General features: G+C 37.1%; 1 protein-coding gene across 2 annotated transcripts in view; it reads right to left on the minus strand.

Annotated features, from left to right (window-relative positions):
• The window catches only part of Lgr4 (leucine rich repeat containing G protein-coupled receptor 4), a 92,628-nt gene that overhangs the window by 11,549 nt on the left and 59,074 nt on the right, over positions 1–22,005 (minus strand). For both annotated transcript variants that reach the window (XM_020177312.2, XM_074043167.1), the window contains exons 3-11: positions 13,969–14,040; positions 12,647–12,718; positions 7,525–7,740; positions 6,646–6,717; positions 4,292–4,360; positions 3,346–3,417; positions 3,085–3,156; positions 2,350–2,418; positions 858–929 (exon numbers count right to left, since the gene is read on the minus strand). In XM_020177312.2, coding sequence (XP_020032901.2) covers positions 858–929; positions 2,350–2,418; positions 3,085–3,156; positions 3,346–3,417; positions 4,292–4,360; positions 6,646–6,717; positions 7,525–7,740; positions 12,647–12,718; positions 13,969–14,040 — 786 coding nt within the window. The remainder of the gene's footprint in view (positions 1–857; positions 930–2,349; positions 2,419–3,084; positions 3,157–3,345; positions 3,418–4,291; positions 4,361–6,645; positions 6,718–7,524; positions 7,741–12,646; positions 12,719–13,968; positions 14,041–22,005) is intronic.

Below are 22,005 nucleotides of genomic sequence, written 5' to 3' on the forward strand. Positions count from 1 at the left end.
AGAAAAGAAAGGAAGGAGGAAGGAAGGAGAGAGGAAAGGAGGGAGGGAAAGTTAAGAAGGTAGTTTAAGGAAGGAAGGAAGATTAAGGAAGGAAGGAAAATGTAGGTCAAGGAAGAACCTAGCTTAGTTTTACTTCGCTCTAAGTTATAAGATGTATGACAGACCCTAAAACCATCTTCAGACACACATTATCACCTCTGTAGACTATTGAAACTCTGCCCACTTACACAATAGGAACAAGCAAGAAATAATTATACATTTAAACTCCAATATGAAGTATATTCACAGCTGGGATACATTGAGAAACTCCTTTGAACAGTGACATTGCAATGAAAAATGGAAAACAGGACTGTATAATAGGTACAGTGCAGGGGTTCTTGTGGGAGGGGGTGGTGAATGGAGGAGATGAAGGTGAGGGAATATGGTTGATGGGCTTCATACCTCTTGCAATTGCTTTAAGTGGGGTGGGGAGAGGGGTTGTTGTGGGGGAGATGGTGGGGACCATCTAACCTATGTAAGGCTGTTTGGAATTGGCACAATAAATTCCCTCACACAGTGAATATATACTAATAAAAATGTAGTTATGAACTGTATAGCTTAATATATTACATTGAATTTAAAATTTTAAATGTCTACCTAGATTTGCCATTTTTCACTTATGCCAGAAAAAAAAAAAAAGAATTTATTGAGTTTACTGTGTTAAATGCTAGCAACAGTATTGGAAGTGTAATATAAAAAAAATTTTTTAAAGGAAAAAAACCAAAACTACAATATGAAAATAGTTCATCAAAAATAAAAGTGAACATTTGTAAAGTACATAGCAGAAAGACATAAGAAGGGAAAAGAATCTAACTTACAGAGTCCTAAGCATCTTTTGTTCTCGGCACAAATTATCAGGTATGCTGCTTATCTTTGTACCTGTCAAGGTCCTGTGAAAACACATTGGTTTCATGTAAGAAATAATTCATGTCAGGATAGTAACAAAATGTTAGGCTCATACACAAAAATAAATCCTTACATATTTGCATATGAAAACAGTCTAAGCATCCAACTATCACCTAAAGTTAGGTATGTGGGAAGATGAATTAACCCTCAATACTGATGTCTTCTTCACAGAATGGAAAAAAAGTTGGGGGCACAGATGTTAATTTTGTTCAATGATGAGTTTGATTCCCACATGGACCAAGAGAAAAACAAAAATTCACAGGCATACTCTGGCCACAATTACCTGCAAGCTCTGTCACCTTCTTATGCCCAACACATTTGAAATCAACTTAGCATTCTACCCCAAATACTGTTTCTGTCTTTTCTGTCAGTTGACTTGGCTTAGCATTTTGAAATCATCTCTTATTTTGCTCCCTATCTATGCTCCCACCACTTGCAATCAATCACCAGTTCCTGCTATATCTTTTTCTGTGTTCTAGCATCCAATCCTTTCTCCCCATATTCACTGTTGTGATGCTGATCATGGATGAAATGTTGCAGAAAGCACTGTAGGAATCTGACAGATCATGCTATTTGTTCTGGGGCAAATCCAGTGATGGGCTGAAGCCTCTGCACTTTTCTTGCTCTCCTCACATCACCCACTCAAACATTCTCAACACCTTTGCATTAAAGGTCAAATTAAAACTCCTTTTGAACTTCTTTTTTGTACCTTGGCACATATGAAAATCATGACATTCATACAAAATACCATGCTAAAAATTCCAACAGCTAAAGATCCTGTAGCTAAAGACAGCCAGGTGGGGTGGCTTTAGGCCCTACCTGGCTGACTATCTGGAGGACTGACAGCAAGATCTTAGATGCACCTGTAATCCATTCACAGACCATTGACAAGGAAACTTTGCCGTAACCACATGTTCAGTGTTCAAGACTTGTTATTTTTAAAATCTGGTCCCAATTTTCTAAATTTCTCCATACCACAACCCCAACCCATTGAAAGCATACAATTCTTAGCTGTATTTGATCATCTGTATGCCATCCCTGAGCATATTTTTGGTATTTCCAGTATTAGTAAATCCAGCCATTCTAAATAAAAGACTCAGCTCTGGGTCTCCTTCATGAAGCCTTCTCTGATGATCTAAGTCAATCGGTCCCCCTTCTGAATTCCTAAAGCACTGCTTCCAATTTGGTACTTAGTTATTGCCTTATATTTTTAGTGACCTTTTCTGATCTTCTCTCCACATAGTAGGCAGAAACTCAATACCTCGTTCTCCATATGTAATATTCCCAAAGGGAAATGTTGAGCAATGACCACAGACCAATCATCATCACCAACAAGGACTGGCACCCTGCTAGCACTCAGCCACATTATCTTTACTTGACCCCTCTTCAAAATGCCACACTTACAGACTCTCTAGATGGACAGTTCCAGTCAGATTGGGGAACCACTGAACCATGCTTGCACCACGAATGACTCTTTAAGAAATTGGGGGAGAAAAAGTAATTTAAAATAAACTGTCTTTCATAGATATTTTCATTATACTTTTAAGCATTTTGAAATTACAGTATTACTATTAACTAAATATAACCTAGTTTCATATTGTGAAGGTACGTGAAAACATGATATAATTTGGTCAAGTGTTCACATAAATAAGAACCACTGTAAATTTTCAGAGTCATCTTTTTTACTTCAATCCAAGGGGAAAGAAATAAAAGATTGCTGTTTTCTGAAGCTACAATAATACATTCTTATTTTCCATTAAAAGGACTATATAAATATTCAGGGCTTTTGTTTTTTTGTTTTTGGCAGTACTGGAATTTGAACTCAAGGCCTTGCACTTGCTGAGCAGACACTCAACCACTTGAGCCACACTCCCAGTCTTTTTTTTTTTGCTTTAGGTATTTTTTGGAATAGGATCTCACATTTATACCTGGCTTGAACCTGATCATCCTATTTATGCTTTGCACCTGGCTGAGATGACAGGTGCACACCACCATGACCAGCTTTTATTGTTTAAGATGGGGTCTCACAAACTTTTTGCCTGGACTAGCCTTGAACCATGCCTCCCAAGTAGCTAGAATTCCAAGCGTGAGCCACCATGCCCGAGTTTGGGTGTGTTTTTAAACTTGCCTAATACTTACAAGGAATGCAGATCAGATAGATTGTGAAATGCTGAGTTTCCCACAAAAGATAGAGGATTATCATACAAATGTCTGTTTAAAAAAAAAAAGCAAAAGAAAACAATGTTTTCATATGTTTACCAGCACCCTAAGATTAAATCTATATTCACAATGTACATTTATCTAAAAGCCTGAATTTTCATTCTTTATCCACATGCTGGGCATTGTGCAGGGATATACTTACATGATTATATATTAAAAGAAACTTTTGAACATACTTACATGGTTCGTAAGAGTGGATTACCACTAAATGCTCCATCAGGGATAACAGAAATAGAATTACTATGAAATCCCCTAGAAAGACAGGAGAATAACATTTTGAAATGCATATCCCCTATGAAATAAGTTAAAACCTAAGCTTCTATTGATATTCAGCATTATAAAAAGCATAACTGATAACATCCACATATACATAAGCATTTAAAAAAATGTGGGGAACCTGAATTTTTATTTCTAGCCCATCTTTTTCAGGACTATACCTAAATCTTCTAAAACCCACTGCTTAGCCTAGTATCTAACAAGTTCCTCATATGCATTTATCTGTTGCTTCATCATCAAAGAACTTTATACCATGAAAATCTTGAGGTGTTTTAGTTCCCAAATCTCTCTCACTGTAGCCTGCATTTTGTCTTTAGGCAGTGCATGTTAGACTAGCAGCTGTCAACTCATGACACACAATCTTTGTTATACCATATACATTCCTATCTCTGCTTATGACAAACCCCAAATGCTCCCTCATTCCTTTCATTTATTTAAATTTTTACATTTGTTTCAAGTCTGGTCAAATCCATTCCCTTTAGTGATGCCTTTTCCAATGACCATAAGCCTCAGTGAGATCTTTTTCTGGAATGATTTATTGATCTTCATTCAACACCTATTTCTACTAGAAATCTGTCTATATTCATGGTCTGCCTTCCCAGTGAGACTCCCTATAGGCAAAGAGTGTACATCACATCTTTTTGTTTCAGCAGCATCTTACCCTATGTAGTAATCTATGTTCAAAACTATTTGTACTGGTTAATGCAATCCGATTTGTATGACTGAGTAAGTGTGTGTTTGTGTGTACTGTGGATCACTGTAATAGAATGAAGATGCTGTAAGGTCTCATTGGAACATAGAATGGTGAGTTCTATGGATATTAGGCATTAGATAACAAAGTAATACTCACAGCTCTTTTAGGCTAGGAAGGGCTTTAATAGCCTGAGGAAATTCCTCCAAGTTATTATAATTCAAATCCCTTGGGGGGAAAAGGGAGAAAATAAGTCAGAATATGAATAGTCATCACAATTCATAAGGCCTTTTAGTACAAATGAAAGCTAAAAGATCACATGCTCTAGTTAGTAATCTTTCTTAGCAACCATATTATCATTCAAAACCTTATATGAGTTTAATTGAATTTATAGTTTCTAATATTGCATAGGAAAAAATCAGGCATCTTCTATGATGTTTTTTAGGTCAATAAATCTACAAGTTTGAAGAATTCTCAGAATCACTTACCACTGAGGGATTAAAGAAACAAATTTTCTGAACGGTATTTCTCAGAAAATTCACCATGACATGAAACTGAGGCTTCCATTTGGAGTTTAGAGTGGCTTCTTGAAATTCTGGTATGAGGGTGGCTGACCTCAGCCCCACTATCAGCATGGAAACTTGAGATAAGAATAACCAGGAGAAGTACTAGGGTCGATTCACACAATGAGGTCCTCATATAGGTTATGAATTATTGAAAATGTTATGTCAGTTAGGAGAGGGATAAAGCCATGGTGGTCAGCAGTAAAAAGTCTAGTTCTGAGAATGTTTCAATGTTAATTTCTCTTAACATAAGGAGCATATTGGCATATGATTATAGCATAGTTAATTTCAGAATGAGAGTAAAATAAAAATTCCAGGTTCTTTGAGACTTGTTTTGTTTTCTACACAGAAGAAAAAAAATGGCAAAAAGAAATTAAACTGACTAGGAAAAAGAGATTTTTTTTTTTTTTTTTTAAGGGAGGGCAGTGCTGGGGGCCTCATGCTTGCTAGGCAGGCACTCTATCACTGGAGTCAGGCCTCCTGCCCAGACTTAATTTTAATATAATATGAATAGCATACATGACCTAGGGCCCATTCAAGCTTTTATCTGTCACAATAAAAATAACACACTTAGCAAAGGAGACCTGAGTTTGGAACGAGCTTCCTTAAGATCCTTAAGTGTCTAACGATGTCCTATTGTTTAATTGTTTAGACAGGAAAGTGGGTTAATAGAGTCCTATAAGATTTTTAGTCTTTTCAGAGGCTGACAGTTAAACAAAATATTATAAACCCTAAACATTCAAATAAGGCCTTACCCATGTGATATTCATTCTCTGAATCATTTTACTACATCACAATAGAAAATATCATGTATCATGCATGAAATGTCATAATAAAACCCATTAAAATGGTCCCAAAAAACCCCAGGCCTTAACAATATAATAACAAGGCCAGAATTCAGTGCCTTATGCCTGTAATCTGTAATCGTAGCTACTTGAGAGGCTGACATCAGGAAGATTAAGGTTCTAGGCCAGCCTGGGTTAAAAAATAAAAAAAGTTCAAGAGACCTCACCTCAACAGAAAAGGCTGGGCATGGTGGCACGTGCCTGTCTTCTCACCTACAGTAAAAAGCCTAGACTAAGAGGATCACGGTCCAGGTCATCCTGGGCAAAAAGTTAGACCCTATTTCAAAAATAACAAGAGCAAAAATAACCAGAGCAAAAGAGGTAGAGTGCCTGCCTAGCAAGCACAAAGTCCTCAGTCCAAACTCCAGGAATATAAACCTAAAAAAACATTTTTCCTCCTTAAAAAAATGTTATATATCTTTGAATAGAGGCAACAATGCAACTAATATAAAGTAAAACATCAACAATAAACATCCTGCTGTCAGGGCTGGCAGAGTGGCTCAAGTACCCCAGCACTGCAAAAAAGGAAGAAAAAGCAAGGGATAAAGAAACAGCCTCCTCTCAATTATACACAGCTGCCTGGGGTCTGTTACTGAAGTAGTGGTGCAATACACTGCTGAAACAGCCAGAAATCCCCAACATTTCAGCAAGTGGGAACAACAGAAGTATCATATATAAAATATAAACCTTAATTCGTCACGTTTTAGCATGCGGGGAAGCAGATGCAGAATTTTAAAAACTCAATACAAACAATTAGCAAGACAACTGAGATCATGGCGGAAAAAAAACCTATCCAGAACTAGTTTTAGAAGCTTTAAAGTTCCCAAACTGTCATATACTTAAATCTCTGCAGATTGAGCTGGTTTTAATATGCATTTGGGAAGAAGGGTCACGCAATTCACACTTAGGTGCCATTTTTAAACATAAACAGATTATTATTATTCACAACTGGCTTATTTGATGACAAAAATATAGTGTTATGTTAAAGCGGGCAAATTAACAATGACCTGAACTCAAGAACAATGTCTTTATTTTTTCTGCAGTGAAATATAAAATCCTATTATCAGTCTCACAATGTGATCATTCAAAATGTGAATATACTTACAAGGTCTCCAGGTTATCTAGTCCATCAAAACAGTGTTGACTTAGGCTTTTAATTTTATTGTTGTGAAGATGCCTATGAGAAAATAAGCATCAAAGTGACTTACATCTTCTAGTAGCAACTATTAATTGTTTAATATGCCTAAATTGGTGTGGCTTAAAGGAATGGTGTAGCTAAACACTTCAGTACTTGACTACGGAAAACAATTACCTTTTGCCTTGCACAATATAGACTCACTGAACATAGTATGCCAATAGAAAGGAGAAATCTCACTAATGAAAAAATGCTACACACAGCATTTACATATGTAAATGGCACAAAACTTTACATGGCACAAAACTTTAGTGAGCTCTCCTATGGTAGGAATGGTATGAGGTACATGAGTTTGTATCAACAAGATCGAAAACAGATTTTAAAAGAAATGCCACTTTATAATGTCTGAGTTTTGGAAGATTAAAAATACAGAGAATTTCCTACTCTTCAAACAGAAAAGTTGGAAAAGTATGAAAAATACTTGGAACTTATTTCTATGAGTATCTCAAAGTTGTTTTGCCTCTTTTAACACAGAATAAACAAATCCATTTCTGGGACACAAGAAAAAGCTGTATAAGTATTTGGTGAATGACCCAATTTTTCTCATGAATATAAGTGACCATTTGTTTTAGGGAGACTCAACAGCTATTACTTGATATCCATTTTTTAAATTCTCCTATTTTGTATTTCAAAAGTTAGCAAGTTTAATCTTGTACAAGGGCAACTCCCCTAAATATTAACTATTCAGAAGCAGGATTGGTGAGGTATTTCATAATAATTTGTCACAGGAAACCTGGTTTTGCCCCAAATTAACATAAGTATGTGGCACTACGAGGGATGGACACTTACAGAACCACCAGGCTTGAAAGGTTGGTAAATGCGAAGTCAGGAATGCTTGAGATTTTGTTGAGCGCCAAGGTCAGCGCCTGCAGAGTAGGCAAGTTGCTGAGGGGATGCACGGGCACCTCAGTCAAGCTGTTGTCGTCCAGCCACAGGTGCCGTAACTGAACAAGCCCTTCAAAACTGTCCTCTGGGACTGAGGTAATATGGTTGGCATCTAAACGCCTGACAAAAAACAGAAACAGTCACGTTCAGTAACAAATTCTGGTGGGAATGAGTAAATCTGAGTCATACAATTCTCAGAGATTTCAAAACAAAAAGGAATTATAAATGTGACAAGAGCCATGGTGAAATATATATACATATATATATATATATATATATATATATATATATGTATGTATTTTATTTAGTTGTTTATTTCTGCAGTACTGGGGTTTGAACTTGAGGCCAACCCTATCCCTTTTGTGTGATGGGTATTTTCTAGATAGGGTCTCACAAACTATTTGCCCAGGCTGGCTTTGCTGATCTCTGCCTCCTGAGTAGCTAGGATTACAGCATGAGCCACTGGTGCCTGGCTAACAATATATTTTTAAAGATATAGTTTGACAATTTTCTTACATTGTTTATTTATATACTATGGTGCTGGGCATTGAACTCCGGGCCTTCAGTATGCTAGGCAAGTGCTGCACCACTAAGCAGCTTCTCCAACCCTTAAGTTTGGCAACTTTTAAATTTAGGAAATCCCGAGTTTTAGTTTCTTTTCTTGTTTGTTTAAGGTACTGGGGACTGAACTCCAGGCCTGTTGCTTGCTAGGCCATGTGAGCCACACCCCTTGCCCCTCCTGCTTTCTAATCCTGCTCCAACTTCTGCTCCTGTCATAACTCTTGCCCCAAAGCAAGTTCTGGCCTTCTGTTCCCAACTAACAAGCCCTAGACTGAGGTGCATTCTCCTACCTAGAGGCAGATTTGCAGGGATGACTGAAAGGGGAGCACTCTAGGGAACTGAGTAGCTCCCTTAATAGTCCACCTACCGAAAATTTTTAGACTTCTATCCTCTTTGGGCTTTCTAAAACTTATCCCTGAAAAGAAACTGGCATCTTCTATGCATCAGACTGGCAATATAGTGGCAACAGGCCTGTTTAGGAGAATTCTTTTTTTTTTTGCAGTGCTAGAGTTTGAACTCAGAGCCTCCCACTTGCTAGGCAGGTGCTTTACCACTTGAGCCACATGTCCAGCCCTTTTTTGCTATAGTTATTTTTCAGGAAGGGTCTCCCATTTTTGCCCAAGGCCAACCTCAGACCATGATTCACCTACTTAAACTTCCCACATAGCTGGAATGACAGATGTACACTACCACGCCTGGCTTATTAGTTGAGATTAAAGGAAAGAACATGCAGCTTAAGCAGTAGAATGCCTGTTTGAAAGCTCAAAGCCCTAAGTTCAAACCCCAGTCCCATCAAAAAAAAAAAAAAAAAAAAAAAAAAAACCAAAAAGAGATTGAGATTATATTTTTTTTTGCCCAGGCTGACCTGGAACCATGATCCCATGATCCTCCCAATCTGTACTTTCAGAGAAGCTGGGATTATAGGCATGAGCCACTGAGCCTGGCTAGGAGATTTGTTTTAATAAATAGGAACATGTTCAAACACATAGACACAATTCACAACCTCCTGGAATTTCCATTTTCAGGAACAGACAAAAACAAGTAAAAGCAGAAACTGGGCAAGGGGTGTTTTAGACAAAGGTCAAGGCTGAGACCCGGCAGCAGAAACCAGCTTGGTGAGATCCAGCAACAACCAGAAGGTCAGAGTGACTAAAACAGAGGAGGAAAGCAGTGGAGGGTCCAAGGAGACAGGTGGGGTATGTAAGCAGAGTCCAGATTATGCAGGCCAGGTACAGGGTTTGGATTGAATATAATTACAAATTGAAAATCTTCCCCAGTTTCTCAATGTTATTGCAGCTAAAATGTTTAAATTGCTTATTCTATCATGATAATGTACATTCATATTTAATAAAATAATGAGTGATGGCCTACAAGTAAACACAATAGTCCACTGAAGTTAAGTTTTCTCTATAAAAGTGTTTCATTAAGATATGGCAAAATAGAGTAAGAAGGAAAATAATCCACACCTTTTTAACATAAACCTAATACTATAAATATTAATTAGCTATCTCCTGTTAAGTCTGTGCCATATACCAAAGAAAAGGGATAGCCTTAACTTTAAGTAAGATAACCAGGTGAGTTCTGAGCTGAGAAAGTAATGAGGATATCTTCCATACAAAACAGTGACATAACAATAAAAGCATAGATACAATTCTCACTGTACTAAAAATTCCCCAAAATTGGAACAGTACATATAAGTAAGAGATTATAAGGAAGAACTATGGAAAAATGGAAGAAATTACAAGAAAGAACTATAGAAAAATTGAACCTTAAATAAGAAGTTATATGAGAAAAAGGATTTATGGTAACTCAAAAGGTTAATCCTTATACCTCAATTCACATGTGGGTGTTGATCACATGCCCATCAATGTAGAGTCTGCATTTACACTGAATCAGTGCTTTAGGGAAAAAAATGTCATGATATGTGGCTTTGTATCAAGAACCTACACTGTTAACATTTACACCAAGAAAATGTTATAACTGATTATTTTATTAGATGTTAAATAGCAGCATATCTCATGAAGTAAAGCGATTTTGTGAGTCTCAAGATATTCTATTAAAACTCCGTATAACAAGATACAACTATTAAAGGCAATTTATTGTTAAAAGGCCGACAATATAGTAAGTGCATTCTCTTTTTTTGTCTTGAATAATATGCTTCTATTCTCAAGAGACTATTTTATATTTAAGACTCATATATTTTAATTTCTTGTCGTAAAATTATAGTAACAAAAAAATACTACATGAAGTTTTAGTGTTGATGTCTGTTATCAAAAAACATCTGATCTGTAAAATCAAGTTTTCTCTAACTTATCAATAATGTAAATATTATAGTTATAAACACTTTTAAAATATTAAGGAAAATCTAGGAAATGTAATCTTTGAGATCCTTTAATATGTGATCTAATGTAAAGAAAAAATTCTAGTGGAGCTCACTAGGACATATCATTTTCATAGCCTGCTCAGAAATACCTTTCATTTTCATGGCTTTGTGAGAGTCTGTTATGCTATTTTTTAAATTAATACTAACAATTCAGTATCAGATTTTAGAGTCATCATCAAAAACATACTTGCATCAAGCCACTTCTGGTCAATTCCACCCCCAATGAACTTTGATCCTTTTAAGCACTATTCAAAAACCACAAGGAAATCTTTCATGTAATTCGGGTCTGAAGATCAGATTTTCAAACTGACTCAAGTGCTGATAAGACTGTTTTACACCACGACAGAATTTCAATTATATCTAACTTCGACCACTACACCCACTATGCTAACAAACTCATGAACATTTCCTTCTTAAATAAAGCAGGCCTGATCCATAGCACCTCCTCGAGTTTCTGCTGCAGAGAAAAACAGACCATTGCTTTATAAAGAGGAAAAAAGAAAGAAAAAGTTTATTGAGTCCCCTCTCTATCTTTATCACAATTTTGTAGATAATTTAAACTAAGCAACTTAATGAATGATGAGCACAGTATGGTTTTTTAAAAAATATTGGTTGGGGGGGGGAACCTATTAATTTCTGTGGGAAAACATAACTTTAAATCATCTCCATTACTAATGAACACCACGTGTAGTTTCATGTACTTATTAACCACAAACAGAAAGATCTAGCTGTATGTTTTCTTGGTAATTTTTCTGCCCTAAAGTTGAAAATGAGATTTTAGTCTTCTCTTTTTGCCTTCAAACTAGAAAAAAGATTGAGTACTTTGCCCATTACATCTTGGGAAATAACGACTGAATGGGAAAGGCATAAAGTAAAATGAACTCTGAAGAAGCAAACAGAAAACAAGAACAAGAACTATTTAAAATGTTTAATGAATTTAGGTCTAAGGCAGGTCAGATCCCTCATTGCACGTACATTTGCCTGAGGTGAGCGAGCATGTTGGCTCAGCAAAATATTTCTGTAAAAAAACTCTTTCTAATCCATTTGTTTTATTTTATTTTATTTTTAACTTTATAATCCATTCATTTTAAGTGTCTACTCAGAATCTATCCAATTAGCTGTAAAGAATAACAACTCCTTATATTCTGTAACATAAACATTTTTGTAAAGTGAACTACTTAATATACTCTACCTAAAACTTCTACTTGAACTACAAATTAAATGGCCAACACCCTGGCAACTCCTTGTTAATGACAGATAGAATTTAAAGTTTAACTTTTACGGCTTATATTTTATTAGTACGTATTTTTATTCCCACATTCCCTTCCCATTTACTATTAGGATTTCTGCAAAGAAATTCAGATTAATTAATTCTAAAGCAGGTTTGTCTAGTTCTGAATCCCTAAATCTGCCCTTACGAGCTGTGTAGTGTTGGGCAAGTTACTTAAAATTCTCCCTTCAGCCAGTGTCCATCACCTCTCATGAACTTCAATGCAAAAAAAGCACTTAAGGTTTATATTTTAAACAACTTTTTTATAAAAGAAGGAAGTGTTAATTGAAACTTTTGAAATTAGTGACTGTACATGGTGAAAAATAAGAGCTGAAACCTTGAACATGCCACATTAAACCACACTCTTTTAAAAAAAAGTTCACGTAAATTAAGTTACCATCAAAGTGTGCTCTAAGTTCACAAGTAAGGAACTATTATCAATTTGTCCTGATTATTGATTGATACCACCTCAAACAGAAACTTCTTTATGGATGGCAGAGCACAAGACACTAATAGTTCTGTACAAACTTAACTCTGGCTCCAAAAAGGTATGATTACCAGCCATACACAAGTTCATGGAAGTACACCCCATGGATGTTTCTCCCAGCTTCTGAGATAAGAAAGAAAGCAAATCAAACCACCTCCTTTTCTCTCACCAAATGACATTTTGATAACAGCAACAGACCATCCCATTTTTATCACAGATAAGAGGACAAACCTCTCCTTTTCTTGGGACTCCAGTTCTTTACTCATTTAACTACCAGAGTGCCTCCCAATGATTCAAGAATGCAGAAGATCAAAAAGTTACTTACAAAGACTGCAGAGCACTCAGTCCACGAATGGCTTCACTGGGTACTGTTTTCAACTGATTATTCTGGAGAGTTCTGGAAGGAAATTTTTGGTTAGTGATCAATAAGCAATTTATTTTTTTCTTAGAAGTGTTTTGAGATAATTTTTCCACAAAATATTTATTTGCAAAGGCCAAAAAAAAAAAAAAAAAAAAAAAGGTGTGGAGGTTGGAAAGCACCCAAGACAATAAAATTGCAAAAAAGCAAGCATTCAATATAAAGAAGCATTTGCTACAAAGCCATGACTTACAAGTCATCTCCTAACACACACCTGATGGGTAACCCAAAAAAGGGCTGTTTCTTTCCTGGGAATTAAGGCACCCTACTTAATGTTCATCAGCCTGGATAGTGTTAATGTTAACTGAGAGGTATAACAAATTAATTGGGAGGTATGAAAAGCAAACCCATTAAAATTTCTAATGCCTTTTAAAATTAAAATAAAGCAGAGCCCAGAAACATGGACATTAGATAAAGCCAATTTTGCCAGGATTGTAGATTCTTTTGCTCTCAGGAAGTAGCAGCAATGACTTTAATGCATACAGAACAAGTGTAGAAAATGAGTATTAATCATCTAAGAGTTAGGGCCTGGAAAAGAGACATAGATCCCTACTGAAAATGAAATCCTTTTAACTTTTGCCTACAGCCACTCCTGTCACATTAACGAAATGACTGCCTGGCATAACCATAGAATGGAAGAGGTGAAGATCCACCTACCTCACTGAATTAGAGGCCCAGTGACCTTGCCCAGCTAGGTTGTGACAAAAGTGAAAGAAATGGCACAGTCAGTCCACCTGTTTCTCAATCTGCCACACTCCTAGCTCCTGGCCAATGCCAAGAATTTATTTCCTGGTCTCTCTCTGGCTATATAAATCATGGGCATCTCAATTCCTTCAGCTCTGAAACACTTTTAATATTTGAAACTCTTATAATTTCCTTTAGGGTCAGCTAAGTCAAAGTTCTAGTAGCTACTAAGTAGGTAGAAATGAAATCTTGCCAGTAAAGATTAAATATCATTTAGATTTAATGCATGTGCTTCATAAAAAGCCTAATATTTAACTGAAATATACTGGAGGTCAGAATACATATTATTTAGAGTTTTAACTTTTGTTATCTAGACCCAAGATTCCCTAAATCAACCTCTAGCCTCCCACACTGCCCATTGGCCACTTCTTAAGTCTTCTAATCCTGAACTAAAAGAAACTGTGCTTAACCTAGCTCCAAGCATGTTGACTATGCACAGAGAAAACAAACAGCCAGCTGTGAAACTCTAAAATTGCATTACTTACAGAAGTTTGAGTTCTTTCAACCCAGACAAGGCCTTTGGATGGATAAAAGAAAGGTCGTTGCCAGCCAATTGTCTAGGGAAAAAAAAGTTGCAAGAGAAAAAAATAGTAATTCAGACTTAAAATTCAGAACTCACAATAACCTAATCTGTGATGAAAGCTCCATGTGAAACATTTTGCAAGTCTATCTGACATTAAACATGGACTTAAACCTTTGCTAAAATGATCCCAAGATTCTTCCAATGAGATAAGTGTCTCCAGCAATTTTTTTTCAAACTTCCCATACAATAATTTAAACAGACACATTTTTATTCTGGTGAGGTCAAGCAAACTAAAACACATTAAGCCAAATTAAGTTTTCTATTCATGGTCACTGTGCAGCTTGCAGTGTTTTCCAAGGGCCCCATAAATGCAGACTACTAGTCAGCAGGCAGGAGTGTTTATACAGATCAGAGCAAACCAGTCTGTCAAGGAAGAATGCCTTCGGGTCAGCCTGTTATCTCGGCATAACCAAGGGTAGCATATTCTGGGTGAAAAGTTAAGTCACTGGAAGCCTAACTTCTCAAATAAAGGCCACATAAACATTTTTAAAGAAAGTGGTTTCCGAAAGAGAATTTGAAATGGCAAATTTAAATGGGGATAAGAAAGAAGTATGGAAAGGATATGAATTCTTTGGGTCCTTTTAAAAATATCTTAGCACACAATTCACTTTCCTTCCCATTTTCCCAGGCATACAGAAATGGTAAGAAGAGCAGAGCAGAAGATCTGAGGAAGGAAAAGCAGAAATGGGACAGAAACTCATATAAGTCCCTTGGAAACGGGTGAACTGCCAAACAGTTTTCAAGTCTTTACTTTAAAATGATAGCTGTGTGTCCTTCTGATCAAATACAGGACTCTCAGTCTTTTCATTCTGTCAAGACAGTCTCTCAGGCACCTGGATATTAAAACTTTTTTTGTTTGCTTCTTTGTTTGTTTTGGTAGTTCTGTGGGTTGAACTCAGAGCCTGGAGCTTGCTAGGTAGGTGCTCTACCACTTGTGCCATTCCCCCAGCTATTTATTTATTTATTTATTTATTTATTTAATGCTCTTGTGTTTCATGTCTTGGGACCACAAAGTTATGAAGTCTTCCTTTAAAATCTAAAACTTTAGGTGAGGTGTGGTAGGGCATGCCTGCAATCCCAGCTATGCAGGAGACAAAGACAGTCAGAGGCTTTCCTAACTTAGGAAAAAAGCATGAGACCCTCTCAAAACAAAAACTAAAAAAGCAAAAAAAGGGGCTGGATGCTTGGCTCAAGTGGTAGAATGCCTACCTAGCAAGAGCAAGGCCTTGAGTCCAAATAAATAAATAAATTGTATAATTTTAATTTACAAAACTAAAAATTTATAATGCCTCCTTCACAGGTCTATTTCCATGCTCCTTTCTACTCTGTCTGTAAGTAGCTTACACTCCTGAGCCTTATTCATCAGTTTATTCATTCACTAACAAATTATGTGCTTCAAATAAATTCCAACCACTTAACATCCTTTTCCCTCTCCTCCAGTCTGTTGTACTCACCACCCTGATTTTAGGGGACACAAGGAAAGTTCCTTTCCACCTGTAAAACTTGAAGTTACTGAGGTCTAAAACTCTATTTAATTTAGGCACATTATTTCCTTCTTAAGTTTTGTCCCAGCTAATATGCAAAATAAGCTCAGAAAGGATTAAAAATCCAGTCCTTATCCAGTATTAACATAATGGAGATGGAGTATTAACATATATACTGAAGACGAGTGAAATGACTAGAAAACCAAAAAGGTGAGTGAATGATTTCTTGACAGCAAGGGTACAACGCTGGATTCTTAGGCAACACCACAGGTTAATGCACCTCAGCTCCCCAGGCACTTTTTTCCTTACAAGCAACTTTAGCGCCTGTGCTCCGTATTGCCTGCCTTGGAAGGCTTTTCATATTTTAGATTTCACAACATGTAGCATCAGCCTTGTTAATGTCAATTAACATGGAGAGTAGCCTGAAGAATCTCTGAACAGACAAAGCCAGTTAAGCCTCACATGTAACCAAAACCTTGCTTGATTTTCAAACATTAACAAAACTTGAGTTATTTCTTGTAAATATTAAAGAAAACCAAAACTTAAGCTCAACCACTCAGAAGCAGCCAACAAACTTAGTAACTATCTACTTGTTACTGATCAAATATTTTCTTTGCTTCACTTTTTTGTTGGTACAATAAAAGTTTCTCCCTTGCCTTCTCTCCGTGGAGCTACCAAACCTCTTCTGGTTGGGAGCTACCCAACTCATGAATTGTTTTTTGCTCTAATATACCCTTAAAACTTTTACTGTTAAGCTTGATGTGGGGTACCCACCTGTAATCCCAGCACATTACAGGTGCTGAAGAGAGGCTGAAGCAGGAGATCATGAATTCAAGGCAAGCCTGGGCTACACAGCAAGACCCTGCCTCAAAAAAAAAAAAAAAACCCTAAACAAATAATAAATTAATTAATTGAAAAATAAATTTTCTGTGCCTCAGTTTACTTTTTTAAAAAGCTTCATAGCCTTTTACCTTCCAGAGTTCACCACACATAAAACAAAGGACTGAAGAAAACCATTAGGAAGCCTCTTCAGTGCTTCAATTTTAAAGCATTTCTCCTTGGCAAAATTTTTCTGCTTCTAAACTAGTCACCTTCTCCTCTACATCCCTTAAAAGCTTCATCTTGCAACCTCATTTTCACCACTTAAACACCCAACTCAGATGCTACTTTCATTGAAAACTTCACTTCTTAAAAACATGCCCTATGCATACATACTTGGAGCACAAAATGAAACCTGGTCACTAGTTGTTTCTGGCACTTCAATCCTACAGGTCAAGTACAAATGCTTCCAAAAACAGGGCATGCACCTCATACTTTTGTTACCACCCATCAATATTCCAAGTCATGAGCTAGAAATTGCCCTCTCCTTGAAAATGCTCCACCATGTCAGTATCACAGCATCCTGTGGTCTCTTAGTGCAAACTCAGAACAAATACTCTTCAAGGACTTCTACAGCCCAAGCTCACTCACTGACTTGAACTGATGGTGCTCACAAATGCAATGCAAGATGTTTAAAAGGTCACATTTGAAAAGATCAAATTGCTCCTTAAGGGCCTTAAGAGGCAGTAGCCATCTTTCCTCAAATAGCCTGTGACTGTTCTTCCTAGCTGTCTGAAAGACCAGTGTTAAAAAGCTAGGGTCTGCCAAAAAGAAATACTATAAACAGAGTAAGGCTTTCCAGGATTCTTATCTCTTTGTCTCTAATATTAGTTTTTAATATCCTTGTATCTATAGGCTTTCTTTGAGGAGTTCAGAGTATTGTGCTGAGCTCATGAAAAAAGAGTATTTTATAAAGTAACAAGTGAGGTGGCAAAACACAGAACACCTGATTATCTTAACTTGTCAACAAAAAAGAATGTTTAACCACATTAGCCAAAATATTTGCTTCCTCTTCCCAAATCTCTGGTCTTTTATAAATCATGAGAAAACTAAAGTAACCTGACTTCAAAAAGCATTCTCTTTCTTTTCTATTTATTGTTAATATAAATGACAAAATGAGCTCCCTGCATGAGGCTTATCCTGAAACACAAGCCAACTATCTTGAGAAATAAACACTCCCCAGTATGTGGTGGATGGTGATAATGCTGCCCAAGAGGACACATTGCTTTGATTACTTTGTTTCTTACTAGAGTCAACATATCATGTGGAACCTTCAGGAATGTATCCACCTCAGTTTATCAAACTGTTGTGTCCACCAACAGCAGCTTGAAGAAGGTGCTGCAAGCTTATAATTACATCCTCCAGAGCCTTTTCACAGTTGGCTTGTCTTATGGGGCCAGTTATTCTTATAGCAGATCCTGGGGATGCTTCATGTCTAAAAGCTTAGATCCACAAAAGAGCAAAGGAATAGTAGGCAAGGGAAAAAGTCCAAAAATCCTTGGAAGAAAAAAAAAACCTCTGAGCCCACAGTAGGTGCAGGTACTGTGATAGTAACAGATGGTATACATACATCTTTTCATTTTTAATCGTCTCATGGCAACAGCCCCACTTCTTGAGTACCTGAGAAGTCAGGTGACTTAGCATAAGTCACACAGCTGGAAAATGGAGCCAGCATGCCGGTTCTTGGTTCTTACCTGGCTGGCTGCAATATTTGTCAACTTCCTCCTGACCTGAGATGCCTCTGAGTTGTCACCAAAAGATTAGGAAATAATTCCCAGAGAGAAGAGGTGGAACACAGTAGACTTGGGCAAATTAATAGCCTTTTTTGAGCTCTCACCCAGCAGCCCAAAGCTAACAAAACCTGCCTATGCAGTAGGAACTGCAATTATGGGAAAATTTCTAACAGACCAATAATGCATCCTTTTCTCAGTCACATGACCAGGGAAGGGAGTGAGAAAGGGATTCAGCTGTGAGTACCCAAAAGTAGGGGCTTATACTGTTGCAGGTTTTGTTTTGTTTTCTATTTTTACTTTTTTTTAGCAACCCTTAAGAAAAAAAAGAGAAGGCTGATGCTGAGGAAGAATTATAACCAATGGCCCTTTTTTAGCAAAGATTAGCTATTTTCTATTCCATGCCTCAGTCTGTATTTCTGTGTCACAGCTGACAGCTATTTTAGTCTCTCACTACTTGAGGACCTACTGGCTACCTCAGTAATTAGTTAAATGATATTTATAATTTTTCTTTTGTCCTACTCTCTCTTTATATATGTATATAAAACTATTCTTCCGGTTGGAAGAGTAGCTCAAGTGGTAAAGCTCCTGCCTAGTGAGTGTGAGGCCCCGAGTTCAAAGCCTATACCACCTAAAACTATTCTTCCAATGGCTGTCAATTCCTAAAGAAAAAATAATCATTAAGGTGAGAATAGAAGGGTTAAACTGGTAAAATTTCTGCATGGTCAGGTAGATAGCCTCAGGCATCACTTCTTTTCCCCTTTGCCCTGATACTTCTGTCCCCAAAGACCACAGGGAGCATCACTCTGCAAGGTCTCAATCCATCCAACTCTTAATCTTTCTGCTGTTACCTGAGTTGAGGCCCTAATTTTTTCTCACCTGGATTGCTGCCATAAACGGCCACAAAACTCCTGCTTCAAACCACTTAATTATAATACTGCAAGATCTAAATCTTAAAAAGTACAACTCTGAGTGTTTTACCAAAGGCTCATTTTTCCACTGCTGAATTTGCGGGACCTTAAGTATGACCTTCTTCCTTTCTACCTTAACCCTGTGTTCCTTGTCTCCTACAATTTAGCACTGTTACACACCCAAACATACTAAACTTTCTCTACCTCTGACTCTTTGCTCAGACCTTTTTCTTTACCTGAAATACTCCCACTTCAGCTCCCACCAACTGAAACATTATTTAGACTATAAGAGTGGGTATGAAAACACTATCATATCAACTTCCATTGATTCCACAGGCACCCTGGATGAAGCTTTCTCACTGGGTACATCTTAGTTTGCCTCTAGTCTCCGTGTACTGCTCTCATCTGCTTCTATGACATAATACCCCTATGAGCAGAGACACTGTTGTATTTATTGTGTATTTTCTTTCATAGGATCTTGCACGCAGCAGGTGCTTCTATTTGCTATGACGCCTCAACTAAACCCCAGGATAAAACTCTGGATTTGAAAATGTAATACTGCAACTTATAAAGTGGGAAAGCTCTCTGGTTATCTTTCCTTTTCAGCATGTTTTCTTCTCTTTCATTTCTACCCCCTCACTCCTCTTTATTCCTGTAATAAGAAAGAACTACTAGGGTGGATTTTAAAGCATCAAGTGCCAGGAGAACAACTGCCTTTCTCAATATAGGCTGGAAGTATATTTTCTTTAGGAATGGTGAGGAGGGGCTTAAACACAGGAACACCAGTTCACTGGTCAACAGTAATATCTCAGTGCACTCTGTACTGTGAATTGAAGCAAGTCTAAGAGGACTTCAACTGGTGACAACATCTACCTCAAGGCAAATTCAGTTTATTCTGTTTGCTACCACAGTCCCAGAAGCAAAGAAAGCAAAGACAGAGAAAGAAGGGATAAAGCAAGAGTGAAAGAGAAAGAAACAACCCATTAGACCTCTGCTTGTCCAATGGATTTGGAATCATTTCAGGAAGCAGGGTATAAGAAGTTCAGGTGTGATGTTTTATGAATCTGTTTTAAGTGTATTTATTATTCATGAGGACCATGGATTCACATAGGGGCTCATTATAGGGGAATCTTTTTGGGACGCTAGAGTTTTCAATTATATCCTCTACTCTTAATGCATATACTACCTGGAATTTTCTATGTGCTGTCCTTCCAGCAGGGAGAAAACAGAAAGAGTGCTGGTTAAACACAGGGCACAGGTCAATGGCGAATATGAATAAGCAGCCATGTTTTAGAAGGTAGACTGAACTAGAAGGTTACTTCATAAAATGCACTGAACTATACTGGGATTTCTCCACTTAAGAAATGATTGAAAGAAATAAGAGAGACAAGTGTGAAATACAGAATAAACCAGTTGGTGTTGTTTCCTTCAGAAATGCCTAGATTTGGGTTTCTTGTGGTCTATGACATAAATTTCACAATAGCCATTTGGCTAGAATTTTAGCTAAGAATTAGTGGAGTAAGGGTTATAATATAACTACTGAGTAGACATGTACCGAGCTAGGGGAGGGCAGATGAGGGCTCAGTATCTTCCAGCAGCTGTTGTGAGGAGACATGGGGTGGAAGAGGCAAAGGAGGCCACAGCAACTGTGGAAAGAAGGCAGGAAACATGCTTTGCACACAAATAATAAAGAGCTTTACTAATGACAGCTTCTCACACATTATGGAGCAGTTGGCCGAAGGTTACACAGCTTCGCATCCACTCCCATCCTTACCTTCATTTTGCAGAGGTGATTATAAGACGTCCTGGTATTGTGCTATTGTCAAATCCTAACAGAAAAGTACTTGAAGAACCACCCTTCTCTCTAATTAAAATTTATCTGCCCCTCAGCAGTGTCTTTTCTCCTCCTTCACTATTTCTTTCTACACCTATCTTTGAAGCCACACATAGGGAAGTATCACAGATCATACCCAAACACATCCAAGCTGCCTATTCTATAATGCCATTAAATTCCCTCAAGTGGATGGACTTCCACAGTGTCATGCTACATGCAAATTACAATAGGCTCAACCACCAGCCCATGATGTAGCCTTCAAAGAAGACAGTTATACTTAGAAACTGACTGGGTGAGTATGGCCACAGGAAAGCATTTAACAGGAGGTAAGTGACACTCTTGTAACAAATATAATTTTAAATCAACATGATTCAAACTGTTGGTGGTGCTTTAAAGGAAAAAGACATAATACATACTTCTTTATATATCCTAATCCATGAATTAATTTATATGTGAAGTCCTAACTGTGAGCTCAGAACTCTGCTGGCTCCTGTGAAAAAATAAAATCCTCAAGAAGAGTACTGGTTCCCAATTTGGTATATTTGGTATCACTTTAGATAATAAAAAATATGAACATACATTCAGCCCTTTTCATTTTCATTATCCTACTACTGGCCCTTAAAACAGCCATGTGATATGGGCATTGGTAAGCTCACCATCATTCACTCTTTTTGTTTTTTTCCTTAACAGATGAGGCATGTGAACTTCTGTTTCTTACATGCCTTGTTGATGGTCCTATGGCACATTAAACAATAGAAAACCTACAAACACAACAATGCAAATAAAATAGTGTACATCAGTGAAGTAGAAGAATGTTGTTTTGTATTACTTTCTACCACTGACTTTAAGAAGACCAAAGAACATGGCTATTTTCTTTCTCTTTTTTTTTTTTTTTTGGTTGTTTTCTTAGTGAATAAATCAGGCCAAACAACTAAATAGCATCCTTTCTATTTCCCCTTGGACATTCTTCCTGCCAGAGTTAAACCTCTTTTCATACAGCAGGTCAGAGTCGTCCTAGGTCACCTAACAATGTCTTGTTTACTTGACTCTTTTCTTTCTTTTTTTTTTTTTTTTTTTTGCCAGTGCTAGGGATAAAACCCA

This window comes from Castor canadensis, chromosome 1 (genome assembly GCF_047511655.1).
Source record: "Castor canadensis chromosome 1, mCasCan1.hap1v2, whole genome shotgun sequence".
Classification (NCBI taxonomy): domain Eukaryota; kingdom Metazoa; phylum Chordata; class Mammalia; order Rodentia; family Castoridae; genus Castor; species Castor canadensis.